The sequence below is a fragment of the Onychostoma macrolepis genome, chromosome 24 (assembly GCF_012432095.1).
Source record: "Onychostoma macrolepis isolate SWU-2019 chromosome 24, ASM1243209v1, whole genome shotgun sequence".
Classification (NCBI taxonomy): domain Eukaryota; kingdom Metazoa; phylum Chordata; class Actinopteri; order Cypriniformes; family Cyprinidae; genus Onychostoma; species Onychostoma macrolepis.
In genome coordinates this window covers 6156530-6175483 of record NC_081178.1, presented here as the reverse complement: position 1 = coordinate 6175483, position 18954 = coordinate 6156530, and the positions used below count along the sequence as shown (strand labels likewise).

The following is an 18954-nucleotide window of genomic DNA, read 5'->3' as shown; positions in this document are numbered from 1 at the left end:
GGGGGGTCTTGAGATGTACCCAGTTAATGTAACCTGCTGTTCATACGTAATCACACACTGAAACACCTGTACATGTACATACTATGTTGACCACCACTTTCAGAATTATACATCAAATTCACACTTTTCCAACCTTTATGCTACGATGTTCTTTGCATCATTCCACGTTGTGTTTCTACAGCATAACGCTCAAATGACGAAATGACAACGCAAAAAATATCTGCAAAACCTACATTTAATGAAGGCTCAGACGACAATCAAAAATAACACTACCAAGAATGAAAACTGAATATTTTTAAAGACATCTACTTCTTCATCTCCTTCTCCTCATCCTCCTGATGAATCAGTCGAGCCTCTGTCTTCATCAATCTCACGCCTGCGAAAGAAAAGTGCAAAGAGCTGAGACAAAGAGACAACGAGAGATGGATGGAGAGGGCGTGAGGGTGATTGAGTGAAAGGATGACAGAAATCAAAGTCTTGCCTGGTATGAGTGGAGGGCTGTTGAGTACAGGAGTGTCTTTCCTGCGGGGTTTCTTCTGTCCCAGTTTGTCCTGCTGATGTTCCTCGGAGCTGTGCTTCTGATTGTCCATTTCAGCGTTCCCATCTGCAGGAGAACATTTCAGAGACTGGTCTGTGTGTATCAGTCATACTGGCGCCATCTGTTATGCCTTTGTTACTCCCGCTGTATGCTGTTCACCCAAATTTTGACCCTTTAATTGTCATAATGTAGCTCTTTTCCTTAAAAACCATTGTGCATGCAGATATCCATGCAGAAATGCAGTGAAAAACAGGCTGCGGTACTCACAGAGATGTTCGTGCATGGTGAGTGTGTGTTCAGCTTTGTCTGAGAGTGACCTCACACAGTCAGTGGACATGCTCCCCACAGCAGTCTGTTCAGGTATCAGATAACAGCTCGTGTTCAGCACACACACACACTCATATACATGACAAAGGCTCTGTCATATTTACTGGAAAGCATATTTACTGAGCGTGTGAATGGTAGCAAACTAATTAAACAAAACAGCTTCTCACTCTGGGCTCTGAATTTAATTTTATTATGGTTAATTATGCAATGTCAAAGCATGATACTTAAATGCATTGCATTAAATTTACAAAAAAACTGTTAACATGTTTAATTCCATGTTAATTTTATTCCCCCCCCCCCCCCAAAAAAATAGGTACTTTTTCCTGGAAACTACAAGACAAAGCAAATAAAAATGTGCAAAATTTACATTTGAGGCTCAGTCGGCAATCAAAAATAACATTTTGAGCCTTTTGAGATCTGATGAATTTTAATATTGCATTTATTCACATGCTTATATATATATATATATATATATATATATATATATATATATATATATAAGCATGTAAAACATACAATTCTGACCACACTAAATATATACTGTATGTAACATCTTGCTTAAAATATAATTACACTTATTACATTTAATTGTATTAATCAATTAACATTTATCTGAAATATATATATATATATATATATATATATATATATATATATCATATTTCAATAAGTAGCATATAACATTTGCTTCAGATTGATGTGCCCATCTAAATTAAAACATACTACATCATAAAATAGCCCATATATATATATATATATAGATATATAGATATAGATAGATAGATAGATAGATAGATAGATAGATAGATAGATAGATAGATAGATAGATAGATAATAAATGGTAATAAATTACAAAACATTAAACAAAAATTACCTGTGTTTAAATACTCCCAAGAAAACACTGAATATATACTGTAAACATTTTACCATTTAAATAATATTTATTAATCCGTTAACATCTGCTGAAATATTTTTGGTCTTTATCTTTCAATCTAGAAAAGAACTGAAGAAGAGAATTATAAGAAAGAGAGAGGCCTTACCTCAGTGCAGCAGAGAGACGGAGAGCGAGTGCAGGCCAGATCAAAGACAGGGGTTATGTACTTCAGGAGGAGGGGCCTCCTCTAATTCTGTCTCCATTAGAGCCTGTTGTCATGGTGACCGAGGCCCTTGTCATGTGTCAATCATCCCAGCTTCCATGAACGCACGTCATCGAGGTTAATGAAACAACTTCACAACACTTTAAGCAGTGATTTAAACACGATGGAGGTGAGGTTTGGTAAAATGGAGTGTGTTGAAGACAATGTCTTCAATGCAGTGATTCCTACTTGATTAGGTTTTGATTTTAAGTGTATCCACATATAATTAAAATATACCACATCATAAATAGCCTAATAATATTTAAGATAATTTTATGCATCTACACTCACCACAACTCTTTACTAGCTCATTGGAGAGCGTGAACAAGAGGAAATGAATAATAATGGAAAACAATGTGGATGTTGTTTACTGACAGGCTTTGATGTCTGTCTATTCTCCTCTGATGTGAATGGTGTTTGCTCCTCCCGTGTGGAGTGTGTATGAAGAGTGTGTGAAGTGGTTTTGATTATTTTTTCATTCACTGAACCATACTCTACTACCCTCTTAAACACAACACTATAAGCAGTCCATGTCAACCTGACGCCTGGTAAGAGAGCGTCTGCCAAGGACATAAATGTAAACGTAAAAACCTGGTTAGTCTGGATGAGGATACAGCGTGGGACTTTATACATGATTATACACTTTTCCATTGATGTATGGTTTGTTAGGATCGGATAATATTTGGCCGAGATACAACTATTTGAAAATCTGGAATCTGAGGGTGCAAAAAAAAAAAAATATTGAGAAAATCGCCTTTAAAGTTGTCCAAATGAAGTTCTTAGCAATGCATATTACTAATCAAAAATTAAGTTGATACATCTTCATGGAACATGATCTTTACTTAATATACTAATGATTTTTGGCATAAAAGAAAAATAGATAATTTTGACCCATACAGTGTATGTTTGGCTATTGCTACAAATATACCCCAGCGACTTAAGACTGGTTTTGTGGTCCAGGGTCACATTTGATAAATTTACGTTTGTTTAGGGGGTAGTACAACGATTTGAAAGGAAGTGACGAAGTATTTCTGATGAAATGATTCAAACAGGTAAGTTTCCCACAGTGTAATTACTCCGTATTTAATTATTTTCACACTCAATACTTTGGCTCCGTCACGTGGCAAAACAGTGAATAGTTTGTAGGCACAAAGCATTTTTAATGTGACAAAGAACTGAATAGTTATTGCACAAGCATGTTTTGAAAGACTGTTATGATGACTTTTACAACTTTGTGTATACCAACAGTAGGCCTATTTACTCAATTATGAATTCAAACCTAATATTGGTTAGTAACAAGTTAAGTTGCATAACTTTGGATTGGATAACTTACTGAGAAAGCCATACTGTATTTGTAGACCATATTAACTCACTATTATAGGGACCCCCACTGTCTCAGTTGGGAAATTTTTATTTCTTTAAGGTTCTTAAGTGAAGTTATTAAAAAGTAGGTCTACTGACATTCAGCAGAAAATGTTTCCTGAGACTGGGCCATATAACTGTTGGAGAGCATCTCAGGAACACTGGAGGAACCATCACAGTCCAATCAGACAGGGGGACCAGCACTACGTCATCCACTGCTTCATCAGGAGAGCAGCAGTTTCCTTATACGGTCAGTGCAACACCACAATGATATGGAGTGTTTCATTACAAAGACACAAAGAAGAGGGAGAGGGAGCGAGAGAGCGTTACTGGGAGGAGGTTTACTCTACATTATAAGAGACATCTGTGCACACATAAAAACTCAAATGGACATGTGATAGTTTTATATACATAATTCTTTATTAGTTCTGTGCATTATTATTAGTTCATAATTCTTTAACGGTCAGCACTTCACTTTATAAGTGACTTCCAAAGAAACGGCAAGACAGGTCTTCATCACTGCATTGCTGCGTCACTACATAAAAGGAAAGAACAAAATTATTAGTTTTGTATGTTGCATTTAAGTCAAATTAAATTCCATTCCATCCATTCACTTGCAAATGTGAGAAAAAAAGTCGCAATCACCTTTTTTTGAGGTGATTTCAAAACTGAATTGAGAGATGTAAAATTAGAATTCTGAGGGGAAAAAAATTGAATTGTTAAATGTTAACTCAATTCTGAGAAAGTCAGAATTGCGAAATATAAACGATCGATAAATTATTTTACTGGGTCATTAAGTAAAAGTAACTTTTGATTTCGGACTGAAGAAGAAAACAAACCTTATTCCAATGAGTTATTGTTTATTGAATGTTGTAATGAATTTTTCAACTGAAAGATAAAAATGCACAATTAACAATGCGTTAGGACATTATCAGATCTAATTATACTGATGATGAGGGTGAGAGAGGTTTCTTACACTTTTAATAAAAGCTACAAAGTCCAGCCTGTCTGGTTTGCAGGTGGCCTCACATTGGGTTTGACAGGGGAACCGGTGTGGATCTTGACATGCCTCATGACAGGTGCAGTGATGGACACACCACTGTGGACTGGACGTGACAGGCGGCAGGCAGCACTGAATGGCCACGCTCCTGGTTGAGGTGGGTTCAGAATGGGGCGTAACAGAGGGTGCAATTCGCAGTTGGGTGCACAGCTGAGACTGTTCATCCATGAGCCGATTCAGCTTCTATAAACATAACAGTACAGGGATAAAACAGAGGTGTTGTGCTTCATATTCTGAACATTGCATGGCTGAAGGATGTTGGTTGGTAACAAAGTGGGTACAGATTCATGCATGAAAGTGTTTTGCCTCGTATTGAAATATTTGGAACAATTTTAGTCAATTTGTGGCATTTTTGCACAAAGCCCTATATTCTGACCCATAAACCATATTTAACGTTTAGTTTATGAGTAGATTGAATACCATTTTAATGCTGTCATCATAGTGATGTACCAGATCAGACAGCTGCTGTTCAAGCGTCCCAGCTTCATGTTTGACAGCTTCTCGTAGCCTCAAAACATCTTCCACTTCCTCCCTGAGACACAAAATCAACTTTAAACACTGCAAATACATGCTATTGAGGAGCACTATTAATCAGTGATATATCCGTTATCACCTGTGGGAATCTGACAGAGATCCGATCACAGATGCTTGTTCTTCTTCTAGTCTCACTTCAATTTCTGTCAGAACTGCCCGGAACTTCCTCAAACATTTCACCATGTCTTCAAGTTCATCCAGAGAGTACTGGAAAGAGAAATAGAAGGATATTTGTCTGCTCCGTGTGATCCCTTCTGGGAAAACAAGATTTTTAAAGTAGTTAAGCTGGTTTTTGGTGTATAGCACTTGGTGTATTGCTAATGGCTGGTTAAAACATGACGTCAGTCCCACCAACTGGTAGGTCCAACTGATGAATCACCTAACCCAGATCAAAAACCTGTTTTTTTTTTTTTTGTTAACAGAAAAACCTTTGCGATACTTGAAATACAATAAACGGTTAACTGAAAAAAAGATTAAAAAAAAATAAAATAAAAAATATTTTATTTCAGCTAGCTCATTTTCATTTAGTTTAACCTGATGCACTAAAATAACTAAAAACAAATTAAAACTACAGTGAAAACACACACAGCAGGGGTTTTAGCTGGGTTTTCCAGTAGCGAGGAATATTTTGCAGTTCATGACCTCCGACCTCCAAATGCAGGCAGCTTCAGTTAAGTGTTTATAAGCGAGGATGTGAGTTAAAGGGGATTTTGGTGCGTGTGTGCTTAAAACCTGTGAAGGTTCTGAAGTGGTCAATGTTCGCTACTGTTTTCCATTACACATGCAAATTAACTATACAAATTCAAATGAGCCTCATTAAACATAAGCAGCGCACATAGCTTTTAATCTCAGATGTTTAAGAGGCAGAAGAGTTTTTCCCAGAATAGAATGTTTAATCTTAGTTTGTTCTTAAAATCGGTGGAAAGATCTACTTGTAGTAAAGAGCCCATGGAAATCCATACTTTAAATCTGAAGCTCCTCCCACATACCATGAAGCAACCAGTGTCCCCCCATCAAACCAATAGGCCACAATGGCAACAGCAGAACAAATTTCTGTGAAAATGATATTAGATAAAAATGTTTACATAGAAATACTTAAGTAAACCACCTATGCATTGAGGTGAATTTTATGTAAAAACGGTTAAACTTATTTACAAAGAATGATTTTCTTAAATGAAAACCATTGTATGATATATGAGGATACACTAAAATTCTGGCAAAATAGCAAAAAGACAATGACTTACAGTAAATGTTATGGCCGATAACCAATATTAAAAAATATATGCTATTTAATAAAAGTAAAATGCTAGAACTAAATTTAGGTATCACACCATTGTAATGTATACAATATGAAAACTGGATATTCATTTCGAAATTTGCAACAGATTACATTTAACAGTGTTATTAAATTACTGTTAAAATATTAATTTAAGTGAGTATTAAATTATGGCAGTCTACATTTAAAAATAGGGAAAAAGCATGTGCAATTAAATATCCAATACTGACCAATATTGGTATGATAATTTTTTAAAAATGTAATATCGACCAATAATCAATGTTACCTGTATATCATGCATCCCTAATAATTTAGGATGTACAATATAAAGCAGGGGTAGGGCTACAGGCAGGTGAGGTTTTTTTTTTTTTCAGGGTTGGAGCTAAACTCTGCAGGACACCGACGTTGCCTACCCCTGATATAGAGCATGATTGGACTTTCACACCTCAGTCCATCATAGTTAATGATTATTTGTAGAGCAACTTCTACTTACAGGCAGACTGGAGGACAGCTCAGGTCGAGGTTTTGTCCAGCCATTGTCATAGCCAATCTGGGACCCGCAGTAGAAGCATCGCTGCGCCCCTGCCCACAATGCACCCTGTAGTCTGTGATCCTCCTCCTCATACGACAGTCCCGTGTCCAGAGATATCGACCGTGTACGCAAATGTCCAAGATCTCCAGAACGGTCCACAGAGTTCCATAAGTGAGGTGTAGATGTGTCCACTGATGTGAATGGTGTCTGTGTGGTGGGTGTTTGTGCTGTTCCTGAGTCATTATCTGTGAACACGTCAGACCAGGACCTCCTGGAAAAAGACTCTCTCCTGAGTTTGAGTGCAGTGGGGGAATTGTGTCCAACGGCTGCATCAGAGGTCACGGTTTTGCCCTGGGTAGAAGCTGGAGATTCCTGCATCAGATCCAATGCTGGATCTTTTTCGCCTGCCTCAAAATTAATTGTGAAGTTATTCTTTTCCACAACATCTGTCCTCAGATCAGTAGGACTTAAGTGTGAGTTTGTCTCAGCAGATTTCAATTCCTCAAACAGGGACATGCCTTCCCTATAAACAGGACCGTCTGCACTTCTTGATCCTTGCAGTCGGTCACGAATTTCTTTCGGGTAACCGACGGGATCCATTTGAACAAAGTATGCTAGAGTGTAAATGCCATTACTGCCAACTTTACTAATATCTGGTGACGAAGAGTTTTCTTTTTCACTTATTATTTTCCTCAAATCTAAGTCAAACATAGTTTCAGAGTCTGCTGTTCCAAAAACAGTTTTTCCAGAGTGTGTTGTAGGCAAGGGTTTTTGGTTTGACTCCATTTCACAGTTCTGTTCATCTGCAGGGGGATCCTCCGTTTCTCGCTGTTGTAATCTCTTCTGTTGATCCTCTGTGCTATCTTGCGATACAGCATTCAGCATCTGCAAAAAGCAGAAACAGCACAGGAAATCAGACAAATATCTATAAACACGCCCCAGCAAGTGGTAAATAGCCACATTGCTTAATGCCTGCTCCACTAAACACACAGAATGTAACTGTAAAAATAATGGCTATAGATATTGTATCCAATCAGGTTTCCAGGAAACACGTCTTACCTTCATGAGCTCGGGTCCGGGGCTGTTTTGCTGGGATAGCGCAGGTATGAAGGGCTCCTTTAGGAAGTCGCTGCTGTCTGACTGACAACTGTTTGTTCTCATCACGTAAGACCCAATTCGTTCACCTACAGGGAACCAAGATCAGGATTAGCATGCGGCCACATATCACAAGCGTTCAGAAGAACACTAAAGCCTCTTGATCAGACTAAACAAACAAGTCCATTTTTCCATAGCACTGTGGTCAGGTAGACATTACCTCAACTATACAGCATGTAACCTGCTGCACATATGAAAATGACTGAACAATCGCATTAGTCATTTGCATAATATCAGAGATGGAAATTGTCCCAAGTAAATTACTTGAATCCACACCGTGGCTTTTAAAAACGTTCGCTTTTCAGGAAGCAAAACGAACAATATTGCATTTTAAATTTGATCTTTTTCTGAAGTACATGTGGTAGCCTGTACACAACTTGCCACTACAATGCTAGAGTAGTTAGCAGGGCTTTGTACATTGCTATGCAGTTGCTATGCAACTGTTTTAAAAACAAAATGCACCTCCAGGATCCACTGAACCATTGCAGCTCCCAGGTACACTTCCCTCATCAAAACTCTGGATCTGAAAAATAGTCAACAACATTAGAAATGGAATAATGTGGAAGTACATACAGAGAGCATTACTGCAGATCACTACTACTTCACCTCTTCCCATTTGAAAAATTCAACAGGCCGTTGCAGACTCTCTTCAGTTGAAGACAGGACAGAGTCTAGCTTCAGAAGGTCTGATGTTTCTCTTATCGTCGGGCTGTTTAGAGCTGGCTCAGATGCCTCTAAATTAATGCTCTGATCCTCTTCTTGTGGGGAGAGACAGTCGTCTGACATCCTTGTGCGTTTGGAAGGGATCCTTTTATCTACCATTGACATCCCAGATGATTCTGGGCCGGATAAGGCTGAGGAGGCCACAGGAGAGGGCATTTGCTGATTCTGTAACGTTTTGGCTTGGCTGAGGCTCTTCTTGGAGGCTCTACGCAGAATTATGGCCATGCGTTTTCTCCGCTCTCGTGCCTCTGCGGACATCCGGGAGGCTGTAGATGTGTCCACATTCTGAGTATTTGCACCGACCAGAGAGGAGAACGTCGTAGTGACCTGCTGAAGAACCTCGAGTTGTCTAAACCGATCTGAACACCGGGAGGAAAAGAGATAGAGAGTTTCAAGACTCTTGCATAAAACACTGCTTCTCAGACGTTCAACACACTGCAGCTATACAGGAAAGGAGTGTCAACTTCTGTTTCACACAATATTCAAAGTCTTACATTAGATTTGGCCTAAGAAGACTTATATAGTGCACAAGTCATATAGACCAATTTTGTGTTCTTTGTAGTGCTGTCAAACGATTAATCGCAACCAAAATAAAAGTTTGTTTACATAATATATGTATGTGTACTGCGTTTATTTATTATGCATGCATATATATATATATATATATATATATTTATTATACACACACAGTATATATTTTGAAAATATTTACATGTATATATACACACACACATTTATATGATTATATTTTATATAAATATATTTAATATATAAAACATAACATTTTTCTTAAATATATACACATGTATGTGTTTGTATTTATATATACACATAATAAATATACACAGTACATGCTCGTATATTATGTAAACAAAAACTTTTATTTTGGATGCGATTACTAGTTTGACAGCACTAGATTTTTGGTTTATTTATTTTCTGGAATTTGATAGCCCCAGTCCACTTTCACATTCATTATACGGAAGCCGTGGCAAGAATGTTCTTCAGAAATTCACTGTTTGAGTTCCGAGGAAGACAGCTAGTCATATGAGTTTTTTGAAAGTCATGAGTTTGAGGTTGAGTTCAAAAAAAAAAAAAAAAAAAAAACACATTTTTGTGTGAAATTGAGGAAACTTGCTCACTTCTGACATCCACGTTTTCAACGTCCATTCGGTTCTGCTGAGCTTCCAGAAAGAGCTGAAAGCTGATGCCACGAGCACAGGACTGGTAATTGAGGAATCGGGCTGGGATTCTCCCTGTAATGTCGGGCTCCTCAGTGCCAAAACCCAAATCCAGCAACAGTTCCTCAGGGTCATCCTGCAGTATGTTCAGCACGTCCATTACACTGCATAACAAAATTACAGTACAAAAAAAAAAAAAACACATTAGCAGGAATATCAACAAATTAACATCTTAAAGTAAATGATTGGCAGGTGGAGAAGACTGTTGAGGAGAACCAGACCTGACGTCAGATGGTATCGAGACATTCGATGCAAAACTGTTCCACCTGGACAGAACAGGAGTATCTTGAGATGACCTGTGTGTGGATGACACCAGCAAACATCAGTGAATAGTAATCAAACACTGCTGACCTTCATTTCCAACACACCAAAGCCCTCCGTCACATTTTCCTCTGTTTCACCCATTTCCGGTCAGAATCGCTCTTCTCCTACCTTATTGCCCCATCAGTGACATTCCACCTCATGCAAACCATCCCAGCAGCCCATGCGGTGGCATGTCAACAAATCAGAATTTGCATGGGAAATGTGCCTAAGGTCTCAGGCAGCTGCCTGAACAAGCCTACATCACGCACATATATTTATATATATATATATATACACTCTTACACAGCACTCTGATATATAGTATATACACATGCATACATAGTACATATTCATATAACGAATGTACCACTTAAGGTCATTTCAAACACTTTGATGTGACACAGATATGCACTGTGTAATCCTAAAGACAATGGATAGAGAACAGTGCTGTTACAAAAACTGCAAACAGTTCTATATTCTTTATACATTTTAATATACTTTTTGTTTGATCAATTTCAGAAGAATGTAACTGGGATACACAATATATATACACGTGTATTGGTACACTGTAAAAAGTTATAAGTTGACAACTTAATTTTAAGGCAACAGGTTTCCTCAATTTTTTAATAATAAAAATATTTTTAATATTTTAAATAATAATTTTAAAAAAAAAGTTAAGTGAACTTGACAATTCCATTAACTTATTTTTTTAATTATCATTTACTTAATTAAAAAGTTTAAGTCAAGTCAACTTATCACTTTTTACAGTGTACCATATTGGTTATTTTGGATATTTAATTATACATGTTTAGATTACCTTTGCTCTCATCTAAAACTCACTCCAGGTTAATATTTAAAAGCGAATGTTGTTAAATGTAATCTTTAGTAAATCTCAAAATGAATATCTGTTTTTCACATTGTGCAATTTGACAGTTGCTTTTAGTTTTGATTTAGACGAAAATCGTCTAAAATTTTAATATCGGACATTACATGCAAATAATTATCAGCTTATCACATGAAAGTCAAAGTTATTCAAGTCATTAATGAAAGTACTGCTTAAAAGACAATGAACATTAAATCTGTTCTTACCTCAGAATGTCACGTACAGTCTTGAGAGAGTGTTTGCCATATAAAGATGCTGCATCAGACAGAAAAAAAAAAAAAAACCACGAGTTCTTATAAAGATGGAAAACACCTGCAGACAGCGGTACAGTAGCTATATTAGGTCAATATTCTTCATTGTTGTTTTGATGTCTTCTCATAAACATCTGTAGAGAAGACTTTGGCATTTTGTCAAGGACATGCTGATGTCTTTTTAAAAGTGGACCCTGATCCAAAGTGCCCAGCATATTTTCCTAAACCAGCATCTTTGTTTAATCTCGGCGGATTCCGAAGAGCAACAATCCATTCCGTCCTGTACCTTCCATTGCAGCAGAGTTACAAAACCAAAGCACCTCATTCACTAGAAGGGGAGTGTCTGGCAGCGCAACTGACATGAAAGAGCGATTCAGACGAGGTAAGCAACTTCTAAGAAGAGTCACACAGAAACAGACGAGGGTGAAGACATTCACTACAAAGTGACCCTGAAAAGGAAGAATCCAGTATAGAAGACAGACAGAACCCTGAAGAAAGACAGCACACCGAGCAGAAAGAAAACAACTATAGGTGGTCGGCGTGAATATGATCATTCAGAAATGTTAACAGATATGAAGAATGTCTGGAGAGCAAGCAAATACATTTAGGGATGCAGCTGATTGTATGCTCTTGTATCATATGTCATTGTATCTACTGTATTTGTCTATTTATAGTATTATTCTGCATTTGTTCTTAAATTGGTTTATGAAGAAGCTACACGAGAATGCACTCTACATGTCTAAATAGTTTTGTCCTGTATTTGTTGGGCTAAAGATACATTTCCAAGTCAGTAGACAATAAAGATTCTAAACTTCTGTTTGGAAAACCATTTTCTCAGAACTAGGGGCAAAAACATCATACCTCTAGAATCTTATCGGTTGCGATTTACATTATGTTAGAACATGTCAGAGCTTAACTTGAGATTTCATAAAGAAAGTTTCTGCCTGAAGTGAAAGGTCAACTCAAGGTAAACAAGAATTATGCAGAGGATGATTTAGCCTAGTAGGACATGTACCTCCATGTATATCAAAGTGTTCATATAAGAATTATAAATGAAGGCAACAGTTTGACAGTTATTAATTATTTTAAGTAAATGTCTTGCAATGATGCAGAACTCAATACTTGATACAAAAAAAGGTAACAATCAACTAACTGATTATTTGAAGTAGAAAAATGAATCCTAATCTAATCTAATCCAATCAAATAAGTGACTAAATGTGATGAAATCAACAACTGCTGTATAAATGAACAGTCAGACATTGCAACTAGTCATGCCCCAGTGCATACTGGGAAAACAGTGACTAAGACTAAATCACAAAAAACAATTCAGTGTACGTGTATTTGAACTATAAATCATAAATCTTACTCATCTATTGTGCTCACTTTTTGTCTTTTAAAAATAAAAGTACAGGGAAGCTGAACTGAAATGAATTACTTGAGAACTTCGGAGTAGCAAGTAAACAAAAACACTACAACAAATCACATAAATTTGAGGTTACCTTTTCTGCATTAGAATCTTTTTTGAAGAATATTCAAAACTTTGAATGGGAAATTATATGTTGATAAGAATACTATTGAAGCCCATAAACACTAACATTAAAATCTGATAGGATTCATCGATCTGGCCTGCGTTTCCCAAAAGCATCATTAGCTTAAGTACATCGTAGACCCATTGAAACCAATGGAGCTACAATCAACTTAGGCTTACAATGCTTTTGGGAAACTGTTCGATGTCCTGGTTGTTTGGTTTTCTTCCCGGATCAACATGGATGTTGATCCAGGAACATGTCGTGCTTGGGTAAATCATGTTAGGACGTACGTCTTTTTCTGCTTTATCTACTCCTTATCTTTTCTTTGTAACTGGAAACCATGCAGTAGCAGGTGAAGTTTCCACAAATATGCCGTGATGCATCTCAGACTGGCGTCCCCTGAAGCAGGAGACAGCAGGGACTGGACTGTCTCACTTTCTGCCAGTGTTTGTGTTAGAAGGCATGGAGAGGTTTGCCATGTTTAAAATCCAGGGTTAGCACAGTCCTGCTGAACACTTCATTCAATGTATTCTAAAACACAGACTCCATATGCCACTGTATCCTCAATACTTTAATAAAGAATAGCTCAAACCTTGATGCCAACTAACGTCACTTATTCATATCACTCATGTGTCTGGTTTCAGATGGGTATTTGGTTAAACTGAACCGAGCAATACAAAACTGAGAATGTTTACCTTCCACTCCCAGTGCCAGATCATCTTCTCCGCTCTTGTTTCTTCTTATAGGCTTCACTGAAAACAAAGCAATACAGTATTTAAAAGTGTGAAATTCAGAGGCAATAAGTCATGCCCTCGGGTCAGTAGGTCAGCTGACCTGCTAACCCTGTTATAATGGCATAAACCAGCACACTGTCAACCATCACAGAGAAATGACTAATGACTCATTGTGAATCATACACTGAACAAAATTATTAACGCAACACTTGTTTTTGCCCCCATTTTTCCTGTGCTGAACTCAAAGATCTAAGACTTTTTCCATGTACACAAAAGGCCTTTTTCTCTCAAATACTGTTCACAAATCTGTCTAAATCTGTGTTAGTGAGCACTTCTCCTTTGCCGATACTCCATCCACCTCACAGTTGTGGCATATCAAGATGCTGATTAGACAGCATGATTATTGCACAGGTGTGCCTTAGGCTGGCCACAATAAAAGGCCACTCTAAAATGTGCAGTTTTATCACACAGCACAATGCCACAGACGTCGCAAGTTTTGAGGGAGCGTGCAATTAGCATGCTGACTGCAGGAATGTCCACCAGAGCTCTTGCCCGTGAATTGAATGTTCATTTCTCTATCATAAGCCGTCTCCAAAGGCGTTTCAGAGAAGTTGGCAGTACATCCAGCCGGCCTCACAACCGCAGACCACGTGTAACCACACCAGCCCAGGACCTCCACATCCAGCATCTTCACCTCCAAGATCGTCTGAGACCAGCCACCCGGACAGCTGCTGCAACAATCGGTTTGCATAACCAAAGAATTTCTGCACAAACTGTCAAAAACCATCTCAGGGAAGCTCATCTGCATGCTCGTCGTCCTCATCGGGGTCTCGACCTGACTGCAGTTCGTCATCGTAACCGACTTTGGAGAGGTGTTCTCTTCATGGATGAATCCTGGTTTTCACTGTACAGGGCAGATGGCAGACAACGTGTATGGCATCGTGTGGGTGAGTGGTTTGCTGATGTCAACGTTGTGGATCGGGTGGCCCATGGTGGCAGTGGGGTTATGGTATGGGCAGGCATTAATATGCATTTTATTGATGGCATTTTGAATGCACAGAGATACCGTGACGAGATCCTGAGGCCCATTGTTGTGCCATTCATCCACGACCATCACCTCATGTTGCAGCATGATAATGCACGGCCCCATGTTGCAAGGATCTGTACACAATTCCTGGAAGCTGAAAACATCCCAGTTCTTGCATGGCCAGCATACTCACCGGACATGTCACCCACTGAGCATGTTTGGGATGCTCTGGATCGGCGTATACGACAGCATGTTCCAGTTCCTGCCAATATCCAGCAACTTCGCACAACGAGGAAGAGGAGTGGACCAACATTCCACAGGCCACAATCAACAACCTGATCAACTCTATGCGAAGGAGATGTGTTGCACTGCGTGAGGCAAATGGTGGTCACACCAGATACTGACTGGTTTTCGGACACCCCCGGACCCCCCCCAATACAGTAAAACTGCACATTTTAGAGTGGCCTTTTACTGTAGCCAGCCTAAGGCACACCTGTGCAATAATCATGCTGTCTAATCAGTTAAAATACAAGTTAAAAATCCTTCAATTTATTCCAAACGTGCCATCTACTTTTTTTCTGGGCAATGAGCGATGCCCGTTCGCGAATGATTCATTCTTTTGAGTCAATTCTGTTCGAAGACTTGATCAAACCAGTTGGCAGTGAATTGGTTCGCGAATCAGTTTGAATAATTTGTTCAGTTCCCTGCCGCACGCGCTGAGTCGTCTGAAGCGGTTCTCACTCAGAGTTGTAACATCAGGAGCGCTGAAGACGTGGCTCTGGATCAACAGTCAGTTGAAAGCAAATCTGCAAAGGCTATGGTTTACTAGCTATGAAGATCTTTATTAGATGAACACCGCGTGTGCTGTCGGTTCCACAGGTATAGATTCGATTACAGTACACGATACCACTATGACATTACCAGTTTGTTGTACATGTACCTTACACATTAAATACATTGTATAATTTATTCATTAAATAAGCTGTCACAGAGTATGAAATGAACACCCGCCAAACCCGCGTTAGTTCCAGGAGGAATGCCTTTGCCTAGACATAATTAATATTGATATTTTCACAATCTTTACGCTTGCAGAAATAAAGGCTAGATTTGTTTACATTTTGCAGAACAGATGGAAGAAGATCCGTCAATGTGCATTTGTTTCGTTATGTTCAGATGTTCTGTAGCGGTCATGTGAGGAGTTTTCACTCTTCTCCGTGTCAGAGGTTATATACATTTATAATACATAATTAAACTTTAAAATATAATTTAATTTAAATATGTAAATCAAATATATTGATTTATTACCAGTGTTGTTGTGAGGAAAAAAAAAAAAAAACAGCATATATGCTGGTTAGGTATGTTTTGAAGCTGGGATGCTGGTTTATGCTGGTCTTGAGCTGGTCGGACCATCTTAGGACCAGCACAGGACCAGCTTAAACCAGCAAAGGACCTGCTTAAATCAGCTCAAACCATACCAGCATATGCTGGTTTTTTCCAACAGGGAACAGTTTTGCTGCTTAATATTTTTTGGAACCTGAGACATTTTGTTTAGGGTTCTTTTATGAATAGAAAGCTAATAAAGAGGCTGATAAAAATTCTGATTTGAATCACTGAAATAAATTACATAAAAAAAAAAAAAAAAAACATTAAAAGTATTTTGAACAGCATTGTGTGTATGTATATACAATTTTATCTAAATATCTATGTATCTAAATAAAAATAGACTATATTCAGTATATGATATGATAACTAGTAACTAACTACTTGAGTAGTTTTTTTATCCGATATTTTTTTACTCTTACTCAAGTAACTATTCAGACTATTACTTTTACTTTTACTTGAGTACAGTTTTTGGGTACTCTACCCACCTCTGAATACATGTAACCATAAACTCCATGCCAATCTCATTAGCTCAGTTTAGCTTTCTTTTTTTCTTTTGTGCAAATGGGACACGTAAACTTACCTGACGTTTCCAGGACAACCTCTGGTTTCGCATCGTCCCTAAAACAAGGAAGTCAAATTATATTAGTGACCATAGCGGAAATGCTTTGCAGAGTATAATCTGTGAAGAAATGCAAATTATAACAGACGGCACAATAGAGCAGCTGAAACCTTTTGAGAAAGGTTTATCCCTCAATGAAAGAGGCATGAACGCTTGGGAGATTCAACTTACTTGGAGATTGTCGTAAGCCAGCGCTCTATGTTGTCTTCATCACACTTTCCTGTTCAAAACATAAGAAGCAGGGTGAATGTTGTAACAACTGGCCGTCCTTTATGTTCAGTATACTTCAAAAACAAAAATTATTTTGAGGTCTGGATGAGCCATTGAATTACAGAGCTTCATACATGGGCGTTTACTGCGCTGCTTTGCATATTCTGTGAAGTGAGCAGGATTTCTGAGGATGATCCATGGAATTTGACCAACACTGACTAACACCGATTACCATAATAAAATTTCCCAGTTCCCTGGAACATCTTAAATATCAAGCTCTACATCGCAACTCTGCACATCCATGAAACAGCACAACATCTAACAGGCATACATATCCATTACTCACTTGTGTCCGACTTGATAATAGGAACAATATCAAAGTTATCCGTCCTGTTCCACCTAGTCCTGGAGGTCTGTAGAATTGCTCTTCTGGCAGCAGATTGACTGGTAGACATTGCTGTGGTCACGAGATTCAACCCATTCAAAAATCAACCACGGTAGTGAACAAACACCTCAATATCAGCTCATCTTCTCTGGTCCAACACTAAAAGATACAAATGTGTGTATTCATTAATTCCCAAATGATGACAGTCAGAAAAAACAAAGGTTTGCACAGTGTACATGAAAATGCCAAGCATATTTAATATTTGTGGCTTTTTCATTCATATACCACATTAATTTATCTATGGTACAACTAGGCTAAAGACCAAACACAACACAAACACAAAACTTGGCCTACTTTTCTAAATACTCGTGCATGGTAGTATTTTCCGAATCCATCGCGCACTATGACAACATATCAAATCTGATGGAATTTGATCAAACATATCCATATTTTAAGACAGAATACTTCAGTTTTGTTCAAGGTGAATAAATCAACAGTTTTTCAGTTATCTGTTGAAATATGTCAAAAGATATTTGTAGTTTATGGGCCCATGACCCAACACTGCAAGATGTACACTAAAAAAAAAAAAAAGTCACAAAAAGACTAGAAATCAGAATAATAGGAGTATACTAAACTATTTAGTTAAAAGGTTGCAAAAAGTGAAAGTGATTAGATTGTGCCTACACATAAAATAAAAACATAATAAACACTTGTTTTGACCAAACGTAGTTTAGAAATGGTATTTTGGAAACAAAAGAGAAAAAGTAGTGTGTGTAATGTTAATTTTACCTTCCCTTTCAATATAAAACATGGGTGTCTGTTCCTGGATAGCTGTCCTGCTCCAACACACCTGTCTGTAATTATCAAATGTTTATGAAGGCTCAGATTCAGGTGTTTTTAATTAGATTTGAAACTGAACATTGCTGGAAAGTAGATTTCAAGGAACAGGATCGGGCACCCCAATAATTATAGGATTATATAATATCAGAAGTTATGAGAAAATGCTCCACAAGCAAACTTATCGATGAATAAAAGATTTTTCACACACAAACAAGTCCACCAACCATAATACTATATAGCTATTATAAACAAAAACAACGATATAAACCACTGCAATCCATGTTGCGCGTAAAGTGTAAGACGACTGAATAAATAACAGCTAGAGATTTCCTGAAACAACCAATAAAATATCTGCACGACAAAATTACTACAAGGGTGAAAGCTTGTGTTGAAACTAATATCGATTGATACGATCAGCAAAGACTATAATCAAGTATAAAGCCATGCGATCGACTGCCGTCTCAAACACTCACCTGCGCTTTAGCGGAGCACATCCAGACTGAGCATCTGCCACAGCACGCCTGCTTTAAAGTTCCGTATCGCTATATCAACCTCGGCTAAAAACAGAAACACACGAACTAATTTGGCCCACATGCAGGGGAAAAGCTGAACGCGTATGCAAATAAAGTGCATAGAAAACAACCTGAAGCACAAAGCCCATGTGTGAACGCGCTGTTATCGCCTTCTGCTTTAATCCAGATGAATATTCACATGTGCAAGATTGAAAGAGGAATTGAGCTCTGCTTGCGTGCAGAAACATGATATTTGTTGCCCAACCTGTTAGAAGGAAGTTTGTGTCATTTCACAATACCGCCATTAAACCTGTTTTTAAACAATACAATCTATAAACAAAAAAGATCATTTATATATATATATATATATATATATATATAACACACACACACACAC

General features: G+C 37.9%; 2 protein-coding genes across 4 annotated transcripts; both read right to left on the bottom strand.

Moving 5' to 3' along the window:
- Positions 1-9: 9 nt before the first annotated feature.
- Positions 10-1136, bottom strand: ppp1r17 (protein phosphatase 1 regulatory subunit 17). The gene is made up of 2 exons (XM_058765848.1): positions 806-1136; positions 10-604 (listed from the first exon to the last, which is right to left on the bottom strand). Exons 1-2 carry the CDS (start codon positions 873-875, stop codon positions 306-308), a joined length of 369 nt encoding a protein of 122 aa, XP_058621831.1. The 5' UTR covers positions 876-1136; the 3' UTR covers positions 10-305.
- A 2625-nt stretch (positions 1137-3761) lies between these two features.
- itprid1 (ITPR interacting domain containing 1) lies at positions 3762-18749 on the bottom strand. 3 transcript variants are annotated; one of them, XM_058766057.1, is made up of 19 exons: positions 18519-18749; positions 17995-18059; positions 17167-17364; positions 16782-16830; positions 16572-16609; positions 13543-13599; positions 11274-11322; positions 10103-10177; positions 9783-9985; positions 8527-9002; positions 8383-8443; positions 7825-7949; positions 6727-7650; positions 5037-5164; positions 4844-4955; positions 4340-4606; positions 4203-4251; positions 4009-4059; positions 3762-3898 (listed from the first exon to the last, which is right to left on the bottom strand). In XM_058766057.1, exons 3-17 carry the CDS (start codon positions 17273-17275, stop codon positions 4204-4206), a joined length of 2721 nt encoding a protein of 906 aa, XP_058622040.1. In that variant the 5' UTR covers positions 17276-17364; positions 17995-18059; positions 18519-18749; the 3' UTR covers positions 3762-3898; positions 4009-4059; position 4203. The 3 variants fall into 3 exon arrangements, with proteins under 3 accessions (XP_058622040.1, XP_058622041.1, XP_058622043.1); XM_058766058.1 differs by lacking the exon at positions 17995-18059; XM_058766060.1 differs by lacking the exons at positions 17995-18059; positions 18519-18749 and adding an exon at positions 17560-17766.
- Positions 18750-18954: the final 205 nt, after the last annotated feature.

Coding starts and splice junctions, on each gene's coding strand:
- ppp1r17 (XM_058765848.1), bottom strand. CDS start 875: ATGTCCACTGACTGTGTGAGGTCACTCTCAGACAAAGCTGAACACACA. Junction 605..805: donor CACCATGCACGAACATCTCT/GTGAGTACCGCA, acceptor GTTCTCCTGCAG/ATGGGAACGCTGAAATGGAC.
- itprid1 (XM_058766057.1), bottom strand. CDS start 17,275: ATGTCTACCAGTCAATCTGCTGCCAGAAGAGCAATTCTACAGACCTCC. Junction 10,178..11,273: donor ACTGTACGTGACATTCTGAG/GTAAGAACAGAT, acceptor ATCCACACACAG/GTCATCTCAAGATACTCCTG. Junction 4,252..4,339: donor TTGTAGCTTTTATTAAAAGT/GTAAGAAACCTC, acceptor TTTATCTTTCAG/TTGAAAAATTCATTACAACA.